Source organism: Silurus aristotelis, assembly GCF_946808225.1.
Source record: "Silurus aristotelis genome assembly, chromosome: 9".
Classification (NCBI taxonomy): Eukaryota; Metazoa; Chordata; class Actinopteri; order Siluriformes; family Siluridae; genus Silurus; species Silurus aristotelis.
The window spans coordinates 30015618-30041497 of record NC_139582.1 but is presented as its reverse complement, the minus strand read 5'-3'; the positions used below and the strand labels follow the sequence as shown (position 1 = coordinate 30041497).

At 44.3% G+C, this 25880-nt stretch overlaps 1 protein-coding gene and 2 long non-coding RNA genes across 4 annotated transcripts in view; 2 read left to right on the top strand and 1 right to left on the bottom strand.

The window, feature by feature from the left end:
* The first annotated feature begins 1155 nt into the window (after positions 1 to 1155).
* On the top strand, positions 1156 to 4091 carry LOC310730649. Its single transcript, XR_014534883.1, has 3 exons — positions 1156 to 1819; positions 1933 to 2898; positions 3062 to 4091. It is a non-coding gene; the product is annotated as an uncharacterized lncRNA (long non-coding RNA).
* Positions 4092 to 6137: 2046 nt separating this feature from the next.
* On the top strand, positions 6138 to 9814 carry LOC310730650. Its single transcript, XR_014534884.1, has 3 exons — positions 6138 to 7045; positions 7086 to 7226; positions 9674 to 9814. It is a non-coding gene; the product is annotated as an uncharacterized lncRNA (long non-coding RNA).
* An 11767-nt stretch (positions 9815 to 21581) lies between these two features.
* Positions 21582 to 25880, bottom strand: part of LOC310730641 (uncharacterized protein) — a 78260-nt gene continuing 73961 nt past the window's right edge. For both annotated transcript variants that reach the window (XR_014534877.1, XM_083549680.1), the window contains exon 4: positions 21582 to 22996. Coding sequence is in view for 1 of the 2 variants with exons in the window: in XM_083549680.1 (XP_083405806.1) it covers positions 22683 to 22996 (314 nt within the window). In the remaining variant the exon portion in view is untranslated. The remainder of the gene's footprint in view (positions 22997 to 25880) is intronic.

Here is a 25880-nt window from a genome sequence, read left to right as displayed (position 1 = left end):
GAAAACCATCTTCTTCTCATCACTGACCTGGGATCAGGCTCAAACCTGCAACCTCAGAACCCAGAAAATGCACGTTTGCTCATAATTTGGGAAGTTGATCCAGGTGATCTCTGTATGAATGAAAAGATCTAGAGCGTTTTTCGTTCGTCCGGGACACGCCATCGTTCTTAATTCACGCCGGCGCTCTAAACACTCGTGATGATCGATAAGTGACGGATGCCTGAGAAGCCTTTTAGAATCAAGTTGCTCGGGTTTACATCATCTCTGTTCCGTCTCTTACACGGCTCACCGGAGATGAAGCTCTGTCAGAGTGGATGTGAGCTTCAGAACAACAGAACAATACAATCATTGTTGTCCTCTATAAATAATAAATACATTCCGGATACAATCGTGCGATCACGGTGCAGTGTGACGCAAAGAGCATCCGGGTTTTCACAAGAATCCTGCTCGTGACATGTTCTTTAGAAAGGAGTTCCACTCGGTGTACATTTAATCATTCAATGATTCCCAAAACTCTATGCTCTTCTTTTATAGCGTTTCTCTCATTCGCACTGCTTCCAGTAGTGTATGTTTAGGTTTCTATCCAATCAGATTTCAGCATCAGGTGTTGTCAGGGTCAGAGAAATCTGAATTGACTCCTCCGGCATGGCAGACGCCCGTAGCTTCAAATACGTGAGAATGAAGCGATTACTTAAACTTCCAGAATTCAAGTTAATGACACCAGGGCCACCTATCAGGCGTCCAGTAACGTCAGCATTTTCACGGCTTTCATTTCAAATCCCCAGGAAAACATTAATTCACTGAAAACATGCACAAAAGTGCAAGGAAACCTGAGGTTAATATCAACACTAGAACTGCTAGAGATGATGTATGCGGCAGGTGCAGCTGTGGCTACAGTGAAAGGAGAAGCGTTAAATTGTGTTCATTGGGTTTCTTGCTTTAGTAATGACTAATTCTCACTGTATGAGATTCCTGAGGCAGCGCTCTGTTATACTGCATTTCTCTCTAATATTGATGGTTTCTGTGGCCGTGATGTCCTCATGATGGTATTACGAGGTGGATTGGTTATACAACACTGGTGTATAATCCAATAAAATAATCAAATATAATAATAGTATCAAAATGACTTAAATTGCTCACTTAAACTTATCACACAGAAACAATTTCTCTTCCAAGGATGATTTCATGTAACCATTTTCAAGAAGAGGAAAAAAAATGCCCTTGAGAGTCGAAAGAGTCGACTCTTTTGAGTGAATCGAGCTAAAAGAGTCGACTCAGTGGAAAGCTCCACTAGCAAGGGGATGTTAGCATAAATACCAGCACTGTGCTGCTCGTTTATTCCCTCAGACTCGCTTCTTCTCCGTGTTCAGAGAGGAAACATACCCAAAAATACACCAATATAAAATATTATTACACATTTGACACATTTCATGTATTAATTGGGTGGAATTTGGTCTGAGGAGTTCCCGGATGTTGTATACAGAGCTGAGAGACGCAGGTTTCATCCAATCGGATGCGTGGATTGAGGTCACGTGATCGGGGCACTAATTGGGTTGAATGTAATAGCAGTGTTTTAATTAAAGTAGTTTTAGTTGGAACTACTGGAAAACTGGAACATGTGGATATTAACATAAACCCAGAGAGAGAGAGAGAGAGAGAGAGAGAGAGAGAGAGAGAGAGAAAGAGAGGAAAAAGGGAAGAGCTGAAAAGGAGAATTTTCCACCTGTTGGTCTTCAGGTGAGAGCTCCAGGTTTAGCTGTTAGCCAGGGCTAATCAACTGCTTCCGGTTTCTGCACACGAGGAGCGGCGATTTGTTCAGGTTTTATTATTATTTAATTAATTAATAAAATCATTAATAATACAAACAAGTTGATTAACTAATTCATTAAGTTTATTTGTTTGTTTATTTGTTTTTTTATTGGTTTGCTGTAGTGGATTTAAACATCACAACTTACTGACAGGAAAACCAACACCTGCGAATGGGTGAGTCACGTGACTGGCTTTGTCCCTGTCACAGCTGCTGCTGATGGTTGTTAAGGTTGTTGTTACGGTTGTTGTTTGCCTGGTGGTTTTTATGATGTTATTATTTATTTATTTATTTATTTATTTATTTATTTATTTATTTGCTGTAGTGGATTTAAACATCACAATTTACTGACAGGAAAGTCACGTGACCGGCGTTGTCACCGTTGCAGCTGCTGATGTTGTTGATATTGTTGTTTTTGTTCCTGTTGTTATTGTTATTCTGTTGTTGTTGTTGCTGCTGTTGATTTAATTGTTGTTTTTTCTTAATGTTGTTGTTGATGCTGTTGCTCTAATTGTTGTTGTGGTTGCTGCTCCTGTTGTTGTTATTGCTGTTGTTTTTAATCCTGTTGTTATTGTTGATGTTGCCATTTGTTTATTTTTTGTGTTCTTTCTGCTGTTGTTTCTTCAGTTGTTGTTGGTGCTGCTGTTGCTCTTGTTATTGTTGTTGTCATCGTTTGTTTGCTTGGTGTGTTTTAAGCTGGTGCAGTACTGCCGCTTGTTGTTGTGAGAAGCAGCTGTAAACAACACCACTGACCTTAACAGAGGCTCCAGGTCACTGATTGTTTGACATGTATGAAAGGTGTGTGGGCGTGCACAAGCGTGCACAAGCGTGCACAAGTGCAAACGGCGTTCAGTGAGAATCAAACAGTGTGGAGATAATTTCAGTGTCCTGCAGATGTGCACCAGGTTTTGACCTGAGCAGGTAGTGTTTACATTTCAGCCTCAACACCTGAGAGACAGAGCGTTCCTGATAGTCTAGATAGAACACTTTCCTTTCTATAGGGAGGGAGAGAAAGAGAGGGGGGCAGGGGTGAGAAGAGAATGAGACAGGGGTGAGAAGAGGGTTAGAGGGTGAGAAGAGAGTGAGGCAGGGTGAGAAGAGAGTGAGACAGGGATGAGAAGAGGGTTAAAGGGTGAGAAGAGAGTGAGGCAGGGTGAGAAGAGAGTGAGACAGGGATGAGAAGAGGGTTAAAGGGTGAGAAGAGAGTGAGGCAGGGTGAGAAGAGGGTTAAAGGGTGAGAAGAGAGTGAGGCAGGGTGAGAAGAGGGTTAGAGGGTGAGAAGAGAGTGAGACAGGGATGAGAAGAGGGTTAAAGGGTGAGAAGAGAGTGAGGCAGGGTGAGAAGAGGGTTAGAGGGTGAGAAGAGAGTGAGACAGGGATGAGAAGAGGGTTAAAGGGTGAGAAGAGAGTGAGGCAGGGTGAGAAGAGGGTTAGAGGGTGAGAAGAGAGTGAGACAGGGTAACCGCTGAGACACCACCAGTGTGACAAACGATCACTGTCGCCCTGATCACTAGATTCCACAGTCCAGAGTTCTGATCAGGATTCTGTCTGAGAAACGTCTCCTCTGAGCTGAAAGTTGGGAAAAAAATAAGCAGCTGATTGTATCAGTAAAAATATTGTCTGTTTGTCGTAAAGGCGTCACTTATTGATACGGCGACTGGCATTTTGAAAACTCGGATTGCGTCAGCCCGCGGTGCCTTCTGGGTAAGTTGAGCTTCTGAAATCTTCCCTCGCCTGACAGCCGGCTAATAAAGTGGTGTTGAAGTCACGCTGAAGTCACGAGCGGCCGTTCCGATGGCGGCGGCGGCGGCGGAGGCAGCGGTGGAGATCGCCCCGAGCTGGAAACCGAGAGGGCAAGTCAACCAGGGCGCGTTTAAAAACAGCAATGTGTTTGTCAGGCTGCTCGGCTGATGTAATAACAGCCTGTGGCGAGAAAGATTTTCCACACACACACACACACACACACACACACACACACACACTGAGAGAGAGTGAGAAAGAGGGCGAGCGAAAGAGAGAGGGAGAGCGAGAGATTCGACAGATCTGATAAATAATTCAGAATTTTTAAGCCGTTCTGATTTTTCACACGCGGCGTCTGAGTCTTTTTTTTCCGCCGTAAATGTTGGCATTTGAGGCTAGTTAGCATCGGAGCCGCTCGCTAGCACGCGCACAACCGCTAGAAAGAACTAAAAGGTGAACAGAGTTTGTGTCCGTGGTCAACGCGAGTACGCGGCATTTCTTTATCTACTGTTTTATGCTTTGCAGCATTAAAGACTGATGTCGAAGGTTTTTTTTCTTTTTTCCAAGAACAGAAAGAAATCCCTGCTGTGATTATTATGCTAATCGTGCATTACGATCCAGACTGCACCAGGGTCAAAGGTCGAACTGCTTAAACCGAGTCAGGAACGGTTGTTTTGTGTTGTTTTCTTCTTCAAGGCCACTCGCTCCCACTTTCCTCCGCTCAAGTGTTGTGTGACGGTCCTTCAGAAGCCTCATACCAGCCTCTTTTCCTTTTTTTTTTTTCACAACCTCAAGGTCTTTAACGAGCTCCTGGTCAAATTTCATGAATAGTAAGTGAATACCTGGCAGCAGAGCGCTAGTTCGGGTTACGCTAGCTCCCTTTTAAAAAATATCATAAATGAACAAAGCTGCAGTGCAACTCGAGTGCCTTTTCCCCAAACTGTTGGAGACAAAATTGTGTAGGACATCTTGGGTCCAAGAGCCTGATACCTGGTACATGACAAAAACAAAAGTGCACAAAGCCACCTCCATGAAGATCTTTGGCAAAGTTCTAGCTCACTGGTTAAGCCATTGGATTTTGGACCAGAATGTCATGAGTTCACATCCCAGCACCATCTAACCAGTTGAGCATGACAATTAACCCTCAAGTTGGATAAAGGTTGTCTACCAATGCCATAACTGCTCTCCATGGGTTGAAGTGGAAGATCTCCAGCTATAGAGCTCTAAACATGATGAATGTGAATGCTGAAAGCAGCACCCCAGGCCTCCTCCCCTCACCTAATGTTACCAACACCCTCGTGGCTGAATGAATCTCATCAAATCTCCCTAAAAATCTAGTGGAACATCCTCCTAGAAGATCAGAGGTTATTCCAACAGTAAATGAAGAGTAAACATGGAATGCGATGTTCATAAAAAGCATCAGGTGTCCACAGACTTTTGGCCATATAGCATGAGAGTTAGCGTGTTTATTCAGATTACCAGCGAAACGTAACGCAAAACATTGACAGATAAATAAATCAAATAATCACTAATTATAATAATAAAGAAATTAATAGTTAATGATTGGGTCAGAAGCCCCCCCCCCCCCCCCCCAAAAAAAAAAACACACACACACACACACACACACACACACACACACACACACACACACACACACACAGTATATATAAGGAGACACAAGGCATGTGTTATGTGTGTGTGCGTGTGCGCGTGAGTGGATACTGCGTAATTGAGCGTGACAAACGGTGCACTAATAAAAGTGTAATTAAAACGTGTAAACAGATCTGGTGGTATTTGTGTCACGTCCCCTTAATAAACCTGCAGCAGGAATGTTAATGACGCTAATTAACGCCATGGATCCATTCGGAGTGCTGCGTCTGACCGCCGGTGTGTGTGTGTGTGTGTGTGTGTGTGTGTGTCTCTCATTAAAGGGGGTGTGGACTGTGTGTGTCAGTCTCAGTGAAGGAGGTGTGGCCTGTGTGTGAGTGTTAGTCTCAGTGAAGGAGGTGTGGCCTGTGTGTGAGTGTTAGTCTCAGTGAAGGAGGTGTGGCCTGTGTGTGAGTGTTAGTCTCAGTGAAGGAGGTGTGGCCTGTGTGTGAGTGTCAGTCTCAGTAAAGGGGGTGTGGCCTGTGTGATTGTCAGTCTTAGTGAAGGAGGTGTGGCCTGTGTGTGAGTGTTAGTTTCAGTGAAGGAGGTGTGGCCTGTGTGTGAGTGTTAGTCTCAGTGAAGGAGGTGTGGCCTGTGTGTGAGTGTTAGTCTCAGTGAAGGAGGTGTGGCCTGTGTGTGAGTGTCAGTCTCAGTAAAGGGGGTGTGGCCTGTGTGTGATTGTCAGTCTCAGTGAAGGAGGTGTGGCCTGTGTGTGAGTGTTAGTCTCAGTAAAGGGGTGTGGCCTGTGTGTGAGTGTTAGTCTCAGTGAAGGAGGTGTGGCCTGTGTGTGAGTGTCAGTCTCAGTAAAGGGTGTGTGGCCTGTCTGTGTCAGTCTCAGGGAAGGAGGTGTAGCCTGTGTCAGTCTCAAGGAAGGAGGTGTGGCCTGTCTGTGTCAGTCTCAGGGAAGGAGGTGTAGCCTGTGTCAGTCTCAAGGAAGGAGGTGTGGCCTGTGTGTGTCAGTCTCAGTAAAGGGGTGTGTGGCTTGTTTGTCAGTCTCAGTAAATGGGGTGTGGCTTGCATGTCAGTCTCAGTAAATGGGGTGTGGCTTGCGTGACAGTCTCAGTAAATGGGGTGTGGCTTGTGTGTCCGTCTCAGTAAATGGGGTGTGGCTTGTGTGTCCGTCTCAGTAAATAGGATGTGGCTTGTGTGTCAGTCTTAGTAAAGGGGGTGAGGCTTGTGTGTCAGTCTCTTTATCGTGTGTGGCTCATGTGCATAATTTACACCAGTGAGAGCGATAGAGAGAGAGAGAGAGAGAGAGAGAGAGAAGACTGAGTGGAAAGGGTAATGAGGGAAGGAACATGATGAAAAGAAGAGGTGAGCAGGGAGCTGGAGGAAAAGAGGGAGGGGGGCTCGAGGAAGCTGTAATTGCTGACTGCCTGGAGACCAGTGAACCAGAGAAAAGTGTGTGTGTGTGTGTGTGTGTGTGTGTGTGTGAGAGAGAGAGAGAGAGAGGGGAGGAGGGTGGGTGGAAAGAGTTCATGCGTGAGTGCGTGCTTTGAAATTTTATCCGCTGCACGGTATCCAGGATTTCACACAAATCCCTCTGCTCTCACACTGTGTGTGTGTGTGTGTGTGTGTGTGTGTGTGTGTGTGTGTGATGAACAAGCTAGCTCGTGCTCCCCCTGCGGGATCTATAGATCCGGTCAGTAAACGCCACGGCCTCGGTCACCCCTGCGAGCTGGAGGAAGATCTGCGTGTCTTCAGTGTGAGCGCTGGCCAAGGACGAGGCACGGCGACTCGTTAACCAATCAGCAGCCTGCGTTTTTCTTTTCCAATTGCATTTTGATTAATGCTTTAGCGCGAGTCTTGACAGGTCAAGGGAGAAAGGAAACCAGTGTGTGTGTGTGTGTGTGTGTGTGTGTGTGTGTGTGTGTGTGTGTGTGTGTGTGAAGTCAATTCCACACACTTTTTCACCCCAAACACGCATCTGATTACATGCTGTTGCTGTGTGATGCTTTTCTGTTCGACACACCTGCACAGAGGGACTTCTGATGCTGCGACTTGATTGGCCGATCAAAAAACTGACTGAGCAGGTATACTGTGGTTCCTAGAAAAGTGGCCTCTGTGTGTGTGTGTGTGTGTGTGTGTGTGAGAGACAGCAGGTTCACTTGGTGTGTGTGTGTGTGTGTGTGTGTGTGTGTGTGTGTGTGTGTGTGTGTGTAAGAGAATGTTTTACTTGGTGTTTGTGTGTGATTGTGTGTGTGTGTGTAAGTGAAGGTTTTACTTGGTGTGTGTGTCTCTTCTTTCTACATCCCTCTATCTCTTCAGAGAGAGTGAGATGGAGAGAGATGGAGGAAAGAGAGAGTGAGATGGAGAGAGACGGAGAGAGAGATGGAGGAAAGAGAGAGTGAGATGGAGAGAGACGGAGAGAGAGATGAAGGAAACAGAGAGTGAGATGGAGAGAGATGGAGGAAAGAGAGAGTGAGATGGAGAGAGACGAAGAGAGAGATGGAGGAAAGAGAAAGTGAGATGGAGAGAGACGGAGAGAGAGATGGAGGAAAGAGAGAGTGAGATGGAGAGAGATGGAGGAAAGAGAAAGTGAGATGGAGGAAAGAGAGAGTGAGATGGAGAGAGACAGAGAGAGAGATGGATTGATTGAGTTGGAGCTGGTGACCTGTGCTAACAGCTAATATGCTGTTTCAATTTGCCTTAAACGACGCACCTCGTTACATCTATAACAATAAGTCATGTTGCATGATGATCAATAGAGAGTGTGTGTGTGTGTGTGTGTGTGTGTTTGTGTGTGTGTGTGTTGGCATATATATATATGTGTGTGTGTGTGTGTGTGTGTGTGTGTGTGTTTGTGTGTGTGTGTGTGTTGGCATATATATGTGTGTGTGTGTGTTTGAGTGTGTGTGTGTGTGTGTGTGTGTTTGTGTGTGTGTGTGTGTGTTGGCATATATATATATGTGTGTGTGTGTGTGTGTGTGTGTGTGTGTGTGTTGGCATATATATGTGTGTGTGTGTGTGTGTGTGTGTGTTTGAGTGTGTGTGTGTTGGCATATATGTGTGTGTGTGTGTGTCTGTGTGTGTGAGTACTCGTTTGTTTGTTTGGGGTTTTTTATTTTTTTATTTCCATTTCCTCTTTTTATATTTATTCTTTTTTTTGATAATTGTTCAATTTTGCTTAGTTTCTTTTATTGAGTTAATTTTGTTTGTATTGTTTGTTGTTTTTAGTTTCTTTCTTTTTTTTTGTTTTTTCTTCATTGTTTTCATTTCATGTCTTTAAGTTGAGTTATTTCGCTTTATTTCTCTCACCTTTTTTTGTATTAAATATTTTTTCCCCCGCTTTGTTCAGCTGTGTGTGTGTGTGTGTGTGTGTGTGTGTGTGTGTTTAATATATGATTGTTGAGATTGGCGGCGAAAGCCGGAAGGGGGGGGGGTCCTAATCTGCATATTCGTGAATACAATAAATGAAGGATTGTTTTGGGGCCGTGAACAATTATACATGTAAAAGACGTGTGGCTCTATTACTGTTACACACACACACACACACACACACACACACACACACACACACACACACACACACACATTCATCCACTATCTAAAGCTGGTAAGCCGGTAAGATGAGAAACAGACATTCAATTGACTGACAGTGACACACACACACACACACACACACACACACACACACACACACACACACACACACACACACACTGCTGTGAAACCTGGATGATGCAAAAAGAGCTGGTATTGCTCCTGTCACTCACACACTCCGCCTCCAGCAGCACGCCTGTTTACACACCGTTATTACACCGACTCATCCACTAAACACACACACACACACACACACACACACACACACACACACACACACACACACACACACAGAATGTGGTTTAAAGTGAGGAATGAATGTCATTAATGAGGCGTGATGCAGAGAAATCACTATCAGTGTTTGTTGTACTGCTGTAGGTCAGACTGCAGTCACCGTGTCCTCACACACCGTGATAAGGGCTCTGTGTGTGTGTGTGTGTGTGTGTGTGTGTGTGTGTGTGTGTGTGAGGGAGAGGGAGAGACGGAGACAGAGAGTCTCAGGTCACCTCAGGTGGAAAGATCTCTAAACCCTCATCATCTCTGTAATGAGGTACTCCCTCGAGGATGTGTGTGTGTGTGTGTGTGTGTGTGTGTGTGTGTGTGTGTGTGTGTGTGTGTGTGTGCTCTCGAGACAGAGAGAAAGAGCGATGCACACGGCTATGAATAGAAATACGGTAAACAGGACCCACACGCAGTGTACATGTGCCTGGAGCGTGTGTGTGTGTGTGTGTGTGTGTGTGTGTGTGTGTGTGTGTGTGTGTGTGTGTGTTTGTGTGTTTTTTTATAATACTGTTTGTATGTAAAAAAAAAAATTACCAACAGGTTTATTAAATATTAAAAAAATATTTCATTATCTAGAAAAACAAATTCTATTTATACACACTGAGGCCAAAAGTATTTGGACACGACCTTTCCACTCATATGTTTTTCTTTACAGAGAGACACGTCTTTGGATGCAGGAACGTGAACATTTTCCCTTGAACTTGGAGATCCAAACCTTTTCCGGCATGATGATGCCTCTAAACCAGTGCACCCCAATTGGTGCACTAAACTAGCTCCATGAAGATCTGCTTTCCATGGGTTGGAAGATGTGGAAGATCTTCTGCTAAAGATCTCAGTCAACCCTACTGAGATGATCGCGAATGCTGACTGCACTTCAGGACTCCTCACCTCCTCACCCACATCAGTACCTGACTTTACTAACACCCTTGTGCCTCACAGGATCTCCACAATATCTAGTGGAACATCTTCTCAGAAGAATGGAGCTTATTATAACAGCAAATGGATTCATTTTGATTAATAATAATATCTTAAATTAAAAATAAAATATTACATGTAGTAATTTAGCTGTAGAAGGGTGGGAAAAAAAATAGTGGCTACCCGTGTGTGTGTGTGTGTGTGTGTGTGTGTGTGTGTGTGTGTGTGTGTGTGTGTGTGTGTGTGTGTGTTATTCTCAGATTGATATTGTTTGTGTGTTTTTCCTGGAGCTCAGAGGTCCCCGTGTGTGTTGTGTTTTTTTGCTGTTGGGCAATTGTGTGTGTGTGTGTGTGTGTGTGTGTGTGTGTGTGTGTGTGTGTGTGTGTGTGTGTGTGTTCTAGATCTATTCTTAGTTCTTAGGAGGTGAATAGCCAGTGAGTTACATTGAGTGTGATTTTGAAGGACGGTGTGTTTGTTAACGGAGTGGAGATAAAGATGGTTTTATCAGGACTTTCCCAACAGACCAACAGCAAGAGTCAGTAGAAAACAATAATACGACTGTTAATATCAATAATACCAATAATTATACACAATGATGCCAATAATAATTCTAATAATACCAATAAAAAATATCAATAATACCAATAGAAATATGGATAGTACAAAAATACAGACAATACCAGTAATGATGCCAATAAAAAGACAATAGCAATAATAATAATAATAATAATACCAGCAATACTTATAATCTTCACAATACCAATAATAACAAATACAATAAAAATACAATTAGTACCAATAAAAATATAAACAATGCTAATAATATCAAAGGTATTGCCAATAAAAAGACAAACAATACCAATAAAAATATCAGTAATACCAATAGATACCAATAATACAAAAAGTAAAAATTCCAACAATACTAATAATCCCAGCAAATACCAATAATAATACTCATATCATCTTCTTCTTTCTTCTGCTTCCATTAGGGGGCGCCACAGCGGATCAGCGGATCTCCAAACGACTTTATCCTTCACATCTGCCTCTTTCAACCTGCATGTCTTCCCGCACCACATCCATAAACCTTCTCCTGGGTTTTCTCTTTCCTTCCATCCTCAGCATTCTCCTACTGATATACCCCATGTCCCTCCTCTGCACATGTCCAAACCATCTCAATCTCGCCTCCCTCACCTTGTCTCCAAAACGTCCTACATGTGCTGTCTCTCTAATAAACTCATTTCTAATTCTGTCCATCGTCGTGACTCCCAACAAACATATCAACACCTTCAGCTCTGCTACCTCCAGCTCCACCTCCTGTCTGTTAGTCAATGCCACTGTCTCTAATCCATACAACATCTCAGGTCTCACCACAGTCCTATAAACTTTCCCTTTCACTCTCACAGATACTCTTCTATCACAAATCACTCCTGCTATCACTCTTCTCCACCCACTCCACCCTGCCTGCACTCTTTTCTTCACTTCTCTAACACACTCTCCATTACTCTGCACTGTTGACCCCAGGTACCTGAACTCCTCCACCTTCTCCACCTCTTCTCCCTGCAACCGCACCCCTTTACTGCCCTCCCTCTCATTCACACACATGTACTCTGTCTTACTCCTACTGACTTTCATTCCCCTTCTCTCCAGCGTGTACCTCCACCTCTCCAGGATCTTCTCCACCTGCTTCCAAATCACAATATCATCCACAAACATCATAGTCCACAGAGACTCCTGTCTGACCTCGTCCTTCAACCTGTCCATCACCACTGTAAACAAGAAAGGGATCAGAGCCGATCCTTGATGTAGTCCAACCTTCACCCTGAACCAGTCTGTCGTTCCTACTGCACACTTCACTGCTGTCACACTGTCCTCATACATGTCCTGCACCACCCTCACATACTTCTCTGACACACCTGACTTCCTCATACAATACCACAACTCCTCTCTCCACCCTGTCGTACGCTTTCTCTAAATCCACAAATACACAATGCAGCTCCTTCTGACCTTCTCTATACTTCTCCATCAACATCCTCAAAGCAAATAATGTGTCTGTGGTGCTCTTCCTTGGTATGAAACCATACTGCTGCTCACAGATGTTTACCTCTGCTTTCAGCCTGGCTTCCACTACTCTTTCCCATAACTTCATGATGTGACTGATCAACTTAATTCCCCTGTAGTTACTGCAGGTCTGCACATCTCCCTTATTCTTAAAGACCAGTACCAGCAAACTCCTTCTCCATTCCTCAGGCATCTTCTCACCTTCCAGAATCTTATCTGAATCATCTGAAACAATCTGATTAAAAGCTCCACTGCTATCTCTCCTAAACATCTCCACACTTCTACTGGTATGTCATCTGGTCCAACCGACTTTCCACTCTTCATCCTCTTAGTCGCTGCTCTCACTTCCTCCTTACTGATCCTATCCACTTGCTGCTTTACCATCTCCACACCATCCAACCTTCTCTCTCTCTCATTTTCTTCATTAATCAGCTGCTCAAAATACTTCCTTCATCTTCTCAACACTAAGAATGACCTGACTTGTGCAACCCTAATGTCTGTGACTGTCGTCTGGTTAATCACAGGAAACAGAGTAATAATGCCGAGTCAGGACTGAATTGTAGTTTAATTTATAATGTAAATGTTTCTCAAAGCACTCTGGTAGAACCAGGACTCGAATCCTGACCCGACTTTTCAGAGAGGCACAGGCTTTAAACGAGGGCTGGGTGCCTGAGGCGGGGCTTCTTTTGGGGCATTTATGTTCATTTATGCTTTCTACCGTCTACCAGCCGAGATAGAGAGACTTGTTATTATTATTATTATTATTATTATTATTATTATTATTATTATTATTATTATTGTACCTTTTTATAAGTTTTATTTATAGGTACCTTACATATAACCAAAAACAATTAGCAGCAGTCTAAATTAATGAAATATACAATCGGAAATACAAAAGCAACATCAATGATATGTGCCTGATTTCAAGTTCTTTTAGTTTCAAACTAGAAATGAACAGGAGAAAAGAGCAGTCAGCAACATCTGCTCTCGTCCCAGTGTGGTGTAGTGGTGATCATCACCGTCTCTGCTACATGAGGTCCCTGGTTTGATCCTCAGCTTCAGCTTTTGTTTGTTGTTGTTTGTAGAGTAGAAAAGTGAAATGTGCATTAAAACAGCTTGTTAGTATGAGATCCTGTGGCTCAGTTGGATGAGCTTCGCCTCTGGGTTGAGAGGTTGCTGGTTCAAACCCCGGCCAGGACTCTGGGATATGAGACGGTTGCGTGAAAGGTTCAGGTCGAGAACTGTGAATGTTCTGGAAAGAGTTGCGTGGAAGGTTCAGGATGTGAGAAGGAATCGGAGGGCGTAAGATGAAAAGGGGGGCAATATCCGGGCATCTGCCCCCCCGGCCCCTGAGGAGATGAAGGCAGTGGGTTATGCAGCAAAAAAACAGAAAAAAGTATCGACTTAGTTTTTGGGCAGAAATTTTCCCCTATAGATAGTTTTGCATCTATAGGGGAAAATTTCTGCCCAAAAACTAAGTCGATACTTTTTTCTGGGCTTTTGAAGCACCATTTACCCCAATCTTCTCCTCACCACACTCATCCTTTCACCCCCCACTCACCTGATCTGCTCTCACCACACAGACATTCTCACAGATCACCCAGTGTCAGGACACGCCGGATTCGAACCAGCAACCTCCGAGTCCAGAGGCAAAGGCTTTTACCACAAAGCCATCAAGTCCCACCTGCTTGCTTGCTTGCTTGCTTGCTTGCTTGCTTTTTGCTTTTTTTTTTTTTTTTTTTTTTTTTTTTTTCGGGGGGTTTATCTTTCGTTTTATACCTGCAGAGAGAAATTAATGTTAAAGACAGTAAGAGAATAAATACATCACCTGAAGCAGGACATGAACCTTCACCAGGGTCTACAGAGACCCACCAGCCTTAACCCACTGAGCCACCAGGGAGGACTAATTGAAAGGCTCTTTTTTGAGGTTTATCTTTTGTTTTCTACCAGAGCTGCACAAGAAAAAGAAAGAAAGAAAGAGGTTTGAACCCACACCACGAGCAACAACAGACACCATGTCTTAACCCATTGAGCCAACCTGGAGGACAAACCCTGCTGCTTTTTTTTGCACCAGCATACCAGACCATGCATTAAACTACTGAGCCACCAGGGCGGAGAGAATGCATGGCTTTCTGTGGGGTTTATCTTGTGTTTTCTGTTGAGAGAATGCAGGACAGAGTGGCACAAGTAAAGCAGTTGCAACCAACAAAAGCTGAAGCTATGGATTGAAACAAGGAAAGCGTGCGCTAGGGACCGTGATGTTAACGGCTAAACCGGGCCAGAACGAGAGCTTACTTCTGCTATTGTGCTTATATAAGAACACCACTAAATTGATGGTGAGACTTGAACCAGGAACTTCATACAGCAGAGACCATGATGTGCATGACGTTAACTACTACATCACCTGAGGATTGGAACAGATGCTGCTTATTGGACTTTTGTTTTTATTAATCTTTTGTTTTTATTAATGGCTCAGGAAGTGAGTTTACTTATAACAATTACTACTCAGCTCAAGATGGATCTAAACTCTACTCTTCAGCACTACAGAGTAATCACACGCTGATAACCTCCTGATCTACAGGTTTCTGTCAGGGGTGGAGTAGGATGTGGTGGGGTGGGGTGGGGTGGGGTCTTGGCTAATTGATGCAGGTGTGATTACCATCAGTGAATTCAGGGATGTGAGGTGAGAACTTTATTACTTGACTAGAACACTTTAGGCCACACCCCACAGCTCCCTTTTAGACCACACCCCACAGCTCCCTTTTAGACCACCACCTACAAGTCCTGCTACTTCTCTATGAGGGTAAACACCAATCTGTGTGTGTCTCATACAGGTTTAAATCTATTTCCTCCTACAGTCAGACAATCCCACTTCTGTCCCTTTATCAACACACACATCATCAGTGACTCTACAAATCAGTGTTTCCCAATGCTAGATTAAACCTGGACTATGAAGTGTGTGTTTTGTCTCAGAGCAAATCAACAGCAAGTTTTGATGTAATTAGTGCGTCTTTGCAGGACCTCATGAGTTACAGGAGTCGTACTGGGTAAAGTGTGTGTACGTGTAGCAGTGTATCTAAAGGTGTGTGAACTCTGGCGTTTGAAGCCACACTCAGGAATTTGCCCGTCACATGATCTCGAGCTCTGAGGAACCGAATAAAATCTCTGAACGTCCTGGTAGAACATAGACGTGAGAAGCTCTTGGAACCAGTGGCTGTAGATCAAATCCTGTGGCTCAATTAGATGCACTTTTGTTTATGTTTTAGAGGTTAGAGGGTCAAACCCCTGGGGGTTCTTCAGGAGATAATTACAGATATGTGGGAAATGATGAGAAGGTAAAAGACCATCTCTGAGTGAAGAGTGGACGTGTTGTCAGAAAGCACACAGGTGCATCTGATCTGAGGTGTTAATTAAGTCTAATAACCAGGTGTGTTTCCTGTCCTGAGGTGGTGTAGGGATTAACATCATGGTCTCTGAGTCATGAGGTGTCTGGTGTGAGTTCAGTAAACTCAAACCCCTGTGACAACGCTAGACAGGGTTCAGACCCTGGTTCATGTACATACTTCTGTTAAAGTGTGTGTCTTTCTTTAACAATCTTTTCTTTTTGCTGGAAGAGGAATTATGAAAGATAAACCCCCTAAAATAAAAATCCCCAACCTCTGACAGGCCTGGTGGCTCAGTGGGTTAAGACATGGGTTGGTCTGGAGGCTTCAAACCCTGCTTTAGGTAACGTCTTTACTTCTGCCATGTATTTTTCTTTCTCTTAGTCACTGCTGGTAGACAACAAAAGATAAACCCCCCCAAAAAACCTCAAATTCTGTCCTCCCTGGTGGCTCAGTGGGTTAAGACGTGGTGTATGGTGTTAGTCATGGTCAGGGTTCAAACCCTGATTCAGGTGATGCATTTACTCTTGGGTTTTTCTTTCTCTTGTGCAAATCTGTTAGAAAACAAAAAATAAACCTAGAAAAAGCCTCACATTCTGTCCTCCCTGGTGGCTCAGTGGGTTAAGGCTGGTGGGTCTCTGTAGACACTGGTGAAGGTTCATGTCCTGCTTCAGATGATGTATTTATTCTCTTAGTGTCTTTAACATTAATTTCTCTCTGCAGGTATAAAACGAAAGATAAACCCCCAAAAAAAAAGAGGGTGAGTGTGTGGGACTTGATGGCTTTGTGGTAAAAGCCTTTGCCTCTGGACTCGGAGGTTGCTGGTTCGAATCCGGCGTGTCCTGACACTGGGTGAGTTGTGAGAATGTCTGTGTGGTGAGAGCAGATCAGGTGAGTGGGGGGTGAAACGATGAGTGTGGTGAGGAGAAGATTGGGGTAAATGGTGCTACAAAAGCCCAGAAAAAGGTAAAGTGATAGTTTTTGGGCAGAAATTTTCCCCTATAGATGCAAAACTAAGTCGATACTTTTTTCTGTTTTTTTGCTGCATAACCCTCTGCCTTCATCTCCTCAGGGGTCGGGGGGGCAGATGCCCGGATATTGCCCCCCTTGCTCAGCTTACGCCCTCCGATTCCTTCTCAGCTTACGCCCTCCGATTCCTTCTCACATCCTGAACCTTTCACACAACTCTTTCCAGAACCTTCACAGTTCTCGACCTGAACCTTTCACGCAACCGTCTCATATCCCAGAGTCCTGGCCGGGGTTTGAACCAGCAACCTCTCAACCCAGAGGCGAAGCTCATCCAACTGAGCCACAGGATCTCATACTAACAAGCTGTTTTAATGCACATTTCACTTTTCTACTCTACAAACTACAACAAACAAAAGCTGAAGCTGAGGATCAAACCAGGGACGTCATGTAGCAGAGACGGTGATGATCACCACTAAACCACACTGGGGCGAGAGCAGATGTTGCTGACTGCTCTTTTCTCCTGTTCATTTCTAGTTTTAACCTTTAACACCACCACTAAATTGGAGGTGAGGCTTCCACATAAGGGGTTGGAACAGACGCTAATTATTGACCTACTGTCTTTACTGAACGACTCAGGAAGTGAGTTCACTTATAACAATTAATACTCACCTTAAGTAGGATCCTAACTCTACACTTTAGCACTACAAGGTAACCTACTGATCTACAGGCCTCTGTCAGTCAAATGGGGTGGGGTGCGGTGGATTAAGGGGTAAATTGGGGGCTAATGGGTGCAGGTGAGATTCCATTAGTGAGTTCAGGTGTATGAGGTCAGAGCTTTATCACATCATTCATGGTTCTTCAGAAACAGGAACTTTCAACAGGATCCTCCAGGAACAGTGTGTTTTGTGGAAGCGGACGTGTTTAGATGTGGAACCTGAAGTGTCATGACTTGCTTCTTTTTTTTATTGTTGATAGCAGACACAATGGCCCCGCCCCCTCCCCTCTTTGTTTTACGATTGGTATGCAAGTACCATAAAAACAGTACCATTCCTGTCAGAGATGGTTCCAGAATCGTTTCAGTCAAAACCTTGATGACGGTCTTCTTGTAGGTTTTTAGCCGCGCCCTTTTTAATGAGCTCCCACCTGAGCGCAGGTTCAAATGCATGACATTTGATTCAGGGATCAGGGTGGGAGGGATCAGTGTGGTTTAGGGTGAGAGGGATCAGGGTGGGGTTACTATGTGGTTCATGGTCCAATGCATTGGTGCTGCTGGTGGATAAAAATGATCTGTTTTGGACGTGTCACATGAAGGCGCTGACATCAGCAGGAGTGTTTGTTGTGGTTTTACCTGCATGGGGGTGACTGTGACAGAGGAGAGAAGCAGAGAGAGAAAGAGTAAGAGAGTGTGTGTGTGTGTGTGTGTGTGTGTGTGTGTGGAGCCACATACCTGCAGATGTACACACTCACGCTTGCAAAATAAATAAATAAATAGGTAAAAGTACAAAACTGCACTTTTTCCTTTTTTTGGTGCAGAGCCTTTTTTGATCTGTATCTGATCCTGAACACCAACAGCAAGACATACGCAAGCACTGAGGAACGTGTGTGAGTAAGAGTGTGTGTGTAGGAGTGAGTGTGTGTAAGAGTGATACTGTGTGTGTCTGTCTGTGTAAGAGTGAGTGTATGAAAGTGTGAGAGAATGTGTGTGATAGTGTGTGTAAAAGTGATAGTGTGTGTGTGTCTGTGTAAGAGTGATACTGTGTGTAAAAGAGTGAGTGTGTGTAAGAGTGATACTGTGTGTGTCTGTCTGTGTAAGAGTGAGTGTATGAAAGTGTGAGAGAATGTGTGTGATAGTGTGTGTAAAAGTGATAGTGTGTGTGTGTCTGTGTAAGAGTGATACTGTGTGTAAAAGAGTGAGTGTGTGTAAGAGTGATAGTGTGTGTGTGTCTAAGAAAGAGTGAGTCTCTGTTAGAGTGAGTGTGTGTAAGTGTCTCTGTGTAAGAGTGAGTGTGTGTGTGTCTGCTTCAGTATCATTCAGTAACAACAAGAGAGTGCATGCGCGCACACACACACACACCTCAGTTTCACACATTGATGTGTATTGTATGTGTTTGTGATGTGGGCGTGGCTTCACAAGAAGCTACGATGTTGGCAGGGTTGTGTTTAAACGTTTGTAGGTCACATGACCAGGAGACGGATTGAACACACACCTGGGTTTCAGTGAGAGACAGAATGAATTAGGAGTCCACTGATCCTGTGTGTGTGTGTGTTCCCCAAGTGCTGTTTCTAATTAGTACTGAGTGAGACAGGCTTGCTGTGAAACCCATAGCTCTGTGTGTGTGTGTGTGTGTGTGTGTGTGTGTGTGTGTGTGTGTGGTGGTGGGGGTTCTGTTTGTTCGATTCTATTTGGCTCCACCCACCCTAACACTCAGTTTAATATTAAACTGATCATCGTTTCCACGGTTACGCCGGGTTCCTGCCCAGTTTGTTTCTGTCAGAATTGACTCTTTTATCATTCCTGTGCGGGAATCGGAGCTCCCCTTTTCATCAGTGTCCGATCCCCAAATCCGCATTTGTTGCCGACATCTTGGTGTCTGATCCCCGAATCCGATACAAAGCGTTTTATGGTACGTCTCAACGCCCAGTTTCTGAATCCGATTAAATGCGTATTACAGAACATCTCGGCGTCCGATCCTTAAATCAGATTCGAAGCCTTTTACAGAAACATCACAGTGTCCAATTCCCGAATCTGATCCGAAATGTTTTACCAGACTTAATGCCTGATCCCCGAATCCAGTCCCGGGCATTTTACAGCCAGATCTTGGTGCCGGTCCTCAAATCGAATTTTAGACGCTTTACGGCATCTCAAAATCCGATCCCTGAATCGGATCTGAGGTGATCTACAGCGACATTTTTGCATCCGATCCCCGAATTCAATCTGAAGCATTTTATAGCGTCTTAGCATCTGATCCCTGAATCCGATCTGAGGTGTTCTACCGTTTCTGAATCCAAACCAGTGCTTTGTTGGACGTTAAGGTGTCTGATCACTGAATCCGATCTGAAATGTTTTACGGCAATGTCTGGCATCCGGTACCTAAAACCGAACCGAGGTGTTTTACAGATTTGTCTGTGTCCGATCCCTGAATCCGATCCGAGGATTGAAGGCGCTTTACGGCTTTATATCTCAGTGTCTGATCTGTGTTAGACAACGACAAGAGGAAAAAAACAAGTCTGGATTGTGTGGCAGTGTAAAAACGCAGCCACAGTGATGTGAAACGGAGAGATTGCATCACTTGGTCCTCACGCTGAGGGCTTTTGCAGACGGCTGACATTACACCCCACCTGGCACTGCTCTGTGTGTGTGTGTGTGTGTGTGTGTGTGTGTGTGTCTGGGAGCCTGGCCAAGTTGTTGGTCCAAGGAGGACACCGTGTGGGACAGCACACAAACAGAAACACACACACACACACACACACACACACACACACACAGTGAATGTGAGAGAGCCGTGAGGAAACACACACTTTTTTTTTTTTGCTGTCAAATTTTCTCTCTTCAATTTTTATGCACGCACTGAAAGCTCGCAGTCGTACAGAGGGGAAAAAAAAGAAAAATCCGGTCCAGACAGATATGCTGACAGCACCGCTCTCTCTCTCTCTCTCTCTCTCTCTCTCTCTCTCTCTCTCTCTCACTCACACACACACATCCTGGTGCCTGATCTAATTATGCTCCTTGTTCTAATCATCCCCACGTGCGGCGGTTTCCCCTCTCCCCCATTCCGCAGGAAACACGTCGACTTGTCGGTGCGCGAGCGCGAGCCGGAACGCCCGCAGCGCAGAGGATCACAGATCACACTGATCAAAAGCTCATTAAACATTCATAACCATCCCGAGAGTGTGTGTGTGTGTGTGTGTGTGTCTCAAACAGCCTGAAACGGCACGCTGAATCTCACACGTCACCCAACTGTGATGAACAAGGACGGCGCCACAACGAGCAGCAAACACACGCACACACATCTTACTATCCTTCTGAGGACCCAAATCATCATTTTCCTTGTGGGGACCTGGGGGAAAAAGTGAAATATACTGCGATACTTGTGGGGACATTTGTATCCAGCCAAGATATAAAAACATGTACACACACACACACACACATCTTACTATCCTCACTACCCAATCATCATTTTCCTTGTGGGGACCTGAGAAAGTCCTAAATTACAGTAAAACTTGTGAGGACATTTGGCTCCAGAAGAGATATAAATACATGCCCCCCACACACACACAGACGCAGAGCTGATAAGCAAGATCCCTTCAACCCAAGTGGATTTTCAGAGAAAGACAGACTGTGTGTGTGTGTGTGTGTGTGTGTGTGTGTGTGGAAGCTACTCAAGGCTGTCCTTAAATGACTGTGTGTTAGCGTTAGCTGCTATTGTTCCCACTTACAAACACACACTTAAAAGTTTACAATTACATTCTTCCTGAAATAACATTATACACACACACACACACACACACACACAAATATTAAAGCTCTTCTGAGCATTCTACATTCCCTCTCAGACACACACACACACACACACACACACACCCTGTGTGTGTAACGTGTCATCAGGAGAGTCTGGACGTCTGGAACATTTGTTCAGGTGTTCAGGTGCATTACACAGTCAGTTACCGCCAAGACACACACAAACACACATTTATATTACACAGCAGAAAAATCTTTATAGAAAGGAAAGGATTTAATGGTGCAATCAGAATTCCTGGACACACACACACACACACACACACACACACACACACAGAACTGTCCTTCAGATTGTTTATGTGTCTGTCTGTTCACAGCACGACGGCTCGGCAGGCCAAGAGTACTGAATTGGACAGAGAGAGATGGAAATAGAGGAAATAGAGCGTTAAAGGAAGTGAGAAAACGACAGAGCAGGTTTGTACATTTACTTCTCATGGAAAGAAAAAAAGAACGAAGGACCTCCTGGGGAAAAAAAGATGTGTTCAGATGAAAGAGGAGGCCAAGCACGTGCTGCCACAAGGGGAGTGAACGGCAATTAGAACGTCCCACGGTCTCAGCACCATCGTTAATTAAACTCAATAGCTCCACTGGATGTCCAAAACCGGAAAGACACTTCCACATTGAGTCTCCATTTCCTCTTATAATAACCTCCACTCTTCTGAGAAGATGTTCCACTATATTTTGTGGTGATTCATTCAGCCACAAGGGTTTTAGTAGGTAGGGAAGTGAGAAGGCCTTGGGTACAATCAGTATTTACATTCATCTGAATAGGGTTAGAGCTCTATAGCAGGAGATCTTCTACATCTTCCAACTGATAGAAAGCAAATCTTCATGGAGCTGGCTTCTAGTTCAAGTGAAGGCAAAATGTCATGCTAGCACATCCAAAGATACAATACGCTAGCATGTCCGATACAAGTGACGGACGATATACGAATGCAGTTTGACGCCTTTTCTGTGTGTTCTTGGGCAAGTTTATTTGCCCCGACAAAAGCGATGCGGGGCAACGTGAGGCGATGCCACAGTTGACTTTCCTCAGAGGTAGATCTTTGAACTTAAGTCTAACAGTTTCTTGGGAAGTTACCAGGCAGAGGGGGACATCACAGGGTTAAGAGGCAGCGTCACATGGTCCACAACAATGCTTAGCCGCTTGCAAATGCGCATGCCTTTTAATTTACCTAACTGGCAGCACAATCAGCCGATGCAGATTAACTAAAAATGCCAAAAATCGTCACGACCAATCGTCCGTCTGATCAATCGGTCGACCTCTAGTTCAAGTCAGGGCTCTGGCTGGGCACCTCTAAATAATTCTCAGAGTTGTCCCTAAACCACTCCTGGGTTATCCTGGCAATGTGCTTAGGGTCGTTGTCTTGCAGGTGAATCTTTGACCCGGATTGAGGTCCTGAGCGCTGTGGAACTGTTTTTTATTGAGGATATCTTTCCCCCATCCTTAACCAGTCTCCCAGGCCGTGCTGCAGAAAAACACCCACCACCATGCCCCTTTTTTGGGATGGTTTTGGGCAGAGATGAAAACAGGAAGTAATGGGAGTATGAGAAGGGCTACTGAAAACAGGAAGTAATGGGAGCATGGGTGTGGCTACTGAAAACAGGAAGTAATGGGAGTATGGAAGAGGCTACTGAAAACAGGAAGTGATGCAATGCCACGGCTGGACGTTTTGCTGTCAGATGGAGCAGGGTTCTTGGGCAACATCTCTAGTTGGCTTCTGGTCTGTCTGTGTCATTAGGGTTGGAAATAGTGCATGGCCCCCTTCATCGCTGCCCGCAGCTATATTTTATTTCCTCTCTGACTTCCTGCTCAAAATTTACGAGCTGACACGTTCTCCAGGCTCATCGCGCCACGGGCGACGGTCGTGTTTAATGAGATCAGGTTGATGAAACGACGCCAGCGGAGACAGAACCGGAGACGAGCGCCGTCCCTTTGACCCGGCTTTTTCCCTTTCGGCTGCACCGCGCGTCCGCAATATCCCTGAAACGGCACTTTTTCCCTCCAGAACACTCTCCGTCTCCGTCCTGCCTCTGCGCTGCTGTAATGCTGAGACACGCGTTTCTGTTTTCTCCTGACTAGACTTCTGCAGTGCTCCTCTGTCCAACGTCCAGACTGAGATCAAATGACTTCCTGATGATAGATCATCAATATTACACACCTTTTATCATATTATAGTTCTAATCAATGATTTAGAGCTCTACATACAGCGTTTTACAGAACAAAATCACAAATGTACAAATATTTGTATTTCAGTTTTATTTATAACCCGCATTTAAATGAAACGCAGCAGTTTGTGAAATAATAATTAGTAATTGGTGTATTCAGTATTGTGAAGACGTTTTTCTATAATTAGACATTTATCTAACATTCATGGAAGCAGTGTGAGTGTGAGTGTGTTGTAACAGTCAAGAGAAAGAGAACAAGTGAGAAAACGAGAGACGGACTGAATGAGGGAAAGAGCGAGGATATGAGCGAGGGAACGAGTAAGAGAATGAGAGAGGGAACAGGTGAGAAAACGAGTGAGATAACAAGAAGTAGTAAAGGAATGAGTGAGGGAACGAGTGCGATAAAGAGTGAGGAAACAAGTGACGAAGCGTGTGAGGGAGTGTGTAAAGGAACAAGTGAGGGAACGTGTGCAGGAGCGTGTGAGGAAACGAGTAAGAGAACGTGTGCAGGAGTGTGTAACGGAACGTGTGTAGGAACGTGTGATGGAATGAGTGAGGGAGCGAGTGAGGGAATGTGTGCGGAAGCATGTGAAAGAATGTGTGCGGGAGCGTTCGAGGAAACGTGTAAAGGAATGAGTGAGGAAACATATGAGAGCGTGTGAGGGAACGTGTGAGAACGTGTGCGGGAGCGTGTGAGGGAACATGTGAGGGAACGTGTGAAATAAGGTGTGCGGGAGCGTGTGAGGGAACGTGAGAAAACGTGTGAGGGAACGTGTGAAAGAACGTGTGTGGGAGCGTGTGAGGGAACATGTGCGGAAATGTGTAAAGGAACATTCGCGGGAGCGTGTGAGGGAACATGTGAGAAAATGTGTGAGGGAACGTGTGCGGAAGCGTGTGAGGGAACGTGTGCGGAAGCGTGTGAGGGAACGTGTGAAAGAACGTGTGTGGGAGCATGTGAGGGAGCGTGTGAGGGAATGTGTGAAAGAACGTGTGTGGGAGCATGTGAGGGAGCGTGTGAGGGAACATGTGAGAAAACGTGTGATAGAACGTGTGAAAGAATGTGTGTGGGAGCATGTGAGGGAGCATGTGCGGGAGCGTGTAAGGAAACATGAGGGAGCAGATGAGAAAGCAAGTGAGATAAGTGGGGGAATCGTGAGGGATGACGTGAGGGAAAGAGTGAGATAATGAGTGAGGAAAATACAAGAAAGAGAGAAAGAGAGGATTTGGAGATAATAAACAGGTAGAGAGAGAAAGAGAGAGAGAGTGAGAGCATATGGAAAGGAAGACAGTGAGAGAGATAGTGGGTAGAAGAGAAAGGTAGAGACAGAGAGAGAGAATCTGGAGAAAGAGAGACAGAGTAAGAGTGTGTGTGTGTGTGTGTGTGTGTGTGTGTGTGTGTGTGTGTGAGGGGAGTGATGGAGAGACGTGTATTGATCCAGGAGATGAGGGTTCGATCATCTGCTCAAGCTGCACGCTGAGACTCTGCTCATTTATCCTCCACTCAGACTGTGTGTGTGTGTGTGTGTGTGTGTGTGTGTATATACACACACACATAAGTGAGGGTGTGTGTGTATGTGTGTATATATTTGTGTGTGTATGTGTGTGTGTGTGTATGTGTATATATATACACATAAGTAAGGGTGTGTGTGTATGTGTATATATACACATAAGTGAGGGTGTGTGTGTATGTGTGTATATATTTGTGTGTGTATGTGTGTGTGTATGTGTATATATACACATAAGTGAGGGTGTGTGTGTATGTGTGTATATATTTGTGTGTGTGTGTATATATACACATAAGTGAGGGTGTGTGTGTATGTGTGTATATATTTGTGTGTGTATGTGTGTGTGTATGTGTATATATACACATAAGTGAGGGTGTGTGTGTATATGTGTATATATTTGTGTGTGTATGTGTGTGTGTATGTGTATATATACACATAAGTGAGGGTGTGTGTGTGTATGTGTGTATATATTTGTGTGTGTATGTGTGTGTGTATGTGTATATATACACATAAGTGAGGGTGTGTGTGTATGTGTGTATATATTTGTGTGTGTATGTGTGTGTGTATGTGTATATATACACATAAGTGAGGGTGTGTGTGTATGTGTGTATATATTTGTGTGTGTATGTGTGTGTGTATGTGTATATATACACATAAGTGAGGGTGTGTGTGTATGTGTGTATATATTTGTGTGTGTATGTATGTGTGTGTGTGTATGTGTATATATACACATAAGTGAGGGTGTGTGTGTATGTGTGTATATATTTGTGTGTGTATGTGTGTGTGTATGTGTATATATACACATAAGTGAGGGTGTGTGTGTGTATGTGTGTATATATTTGTGTGTGTATGTGTGTGTGTATGTGTATATATACACATAAGTGAGGGTGTGTGTGTATGTGTGTATATATTTGTGTGTGTATGTGTGTGTGTATGTGTATATATACACATAAGTGAGGGTGTGTGTGTATGTGTGTATATATTTGTGTGTGTATGTGTGTGTGTATGTGTATATATACACATAAGTGAGGGTGTGTGTGTATGTGTGTATATATTTGTGTGTGTATGTGTGTGTGTATGTGTATATATACACATAAGTGGGGGTGTGTGTGTATGTGTGTATATATTTGTGTGTGTATGTGTGTGTGTGTATGTGTATATATACACATAAGTGAGGGTGTGTGTGTGTGTGTATGTGTATATATACACATAAGTGGGGGTGTGTGTGTATGTGTGTATATATTTGTGTGTGTATGTGTGTGTGTATGTGTATATATACACATAAGTGAGGGTGTGTGTGTATGTGTGTATATATTTGTGTGTGTATGTGTGTGTGTGTGTGTG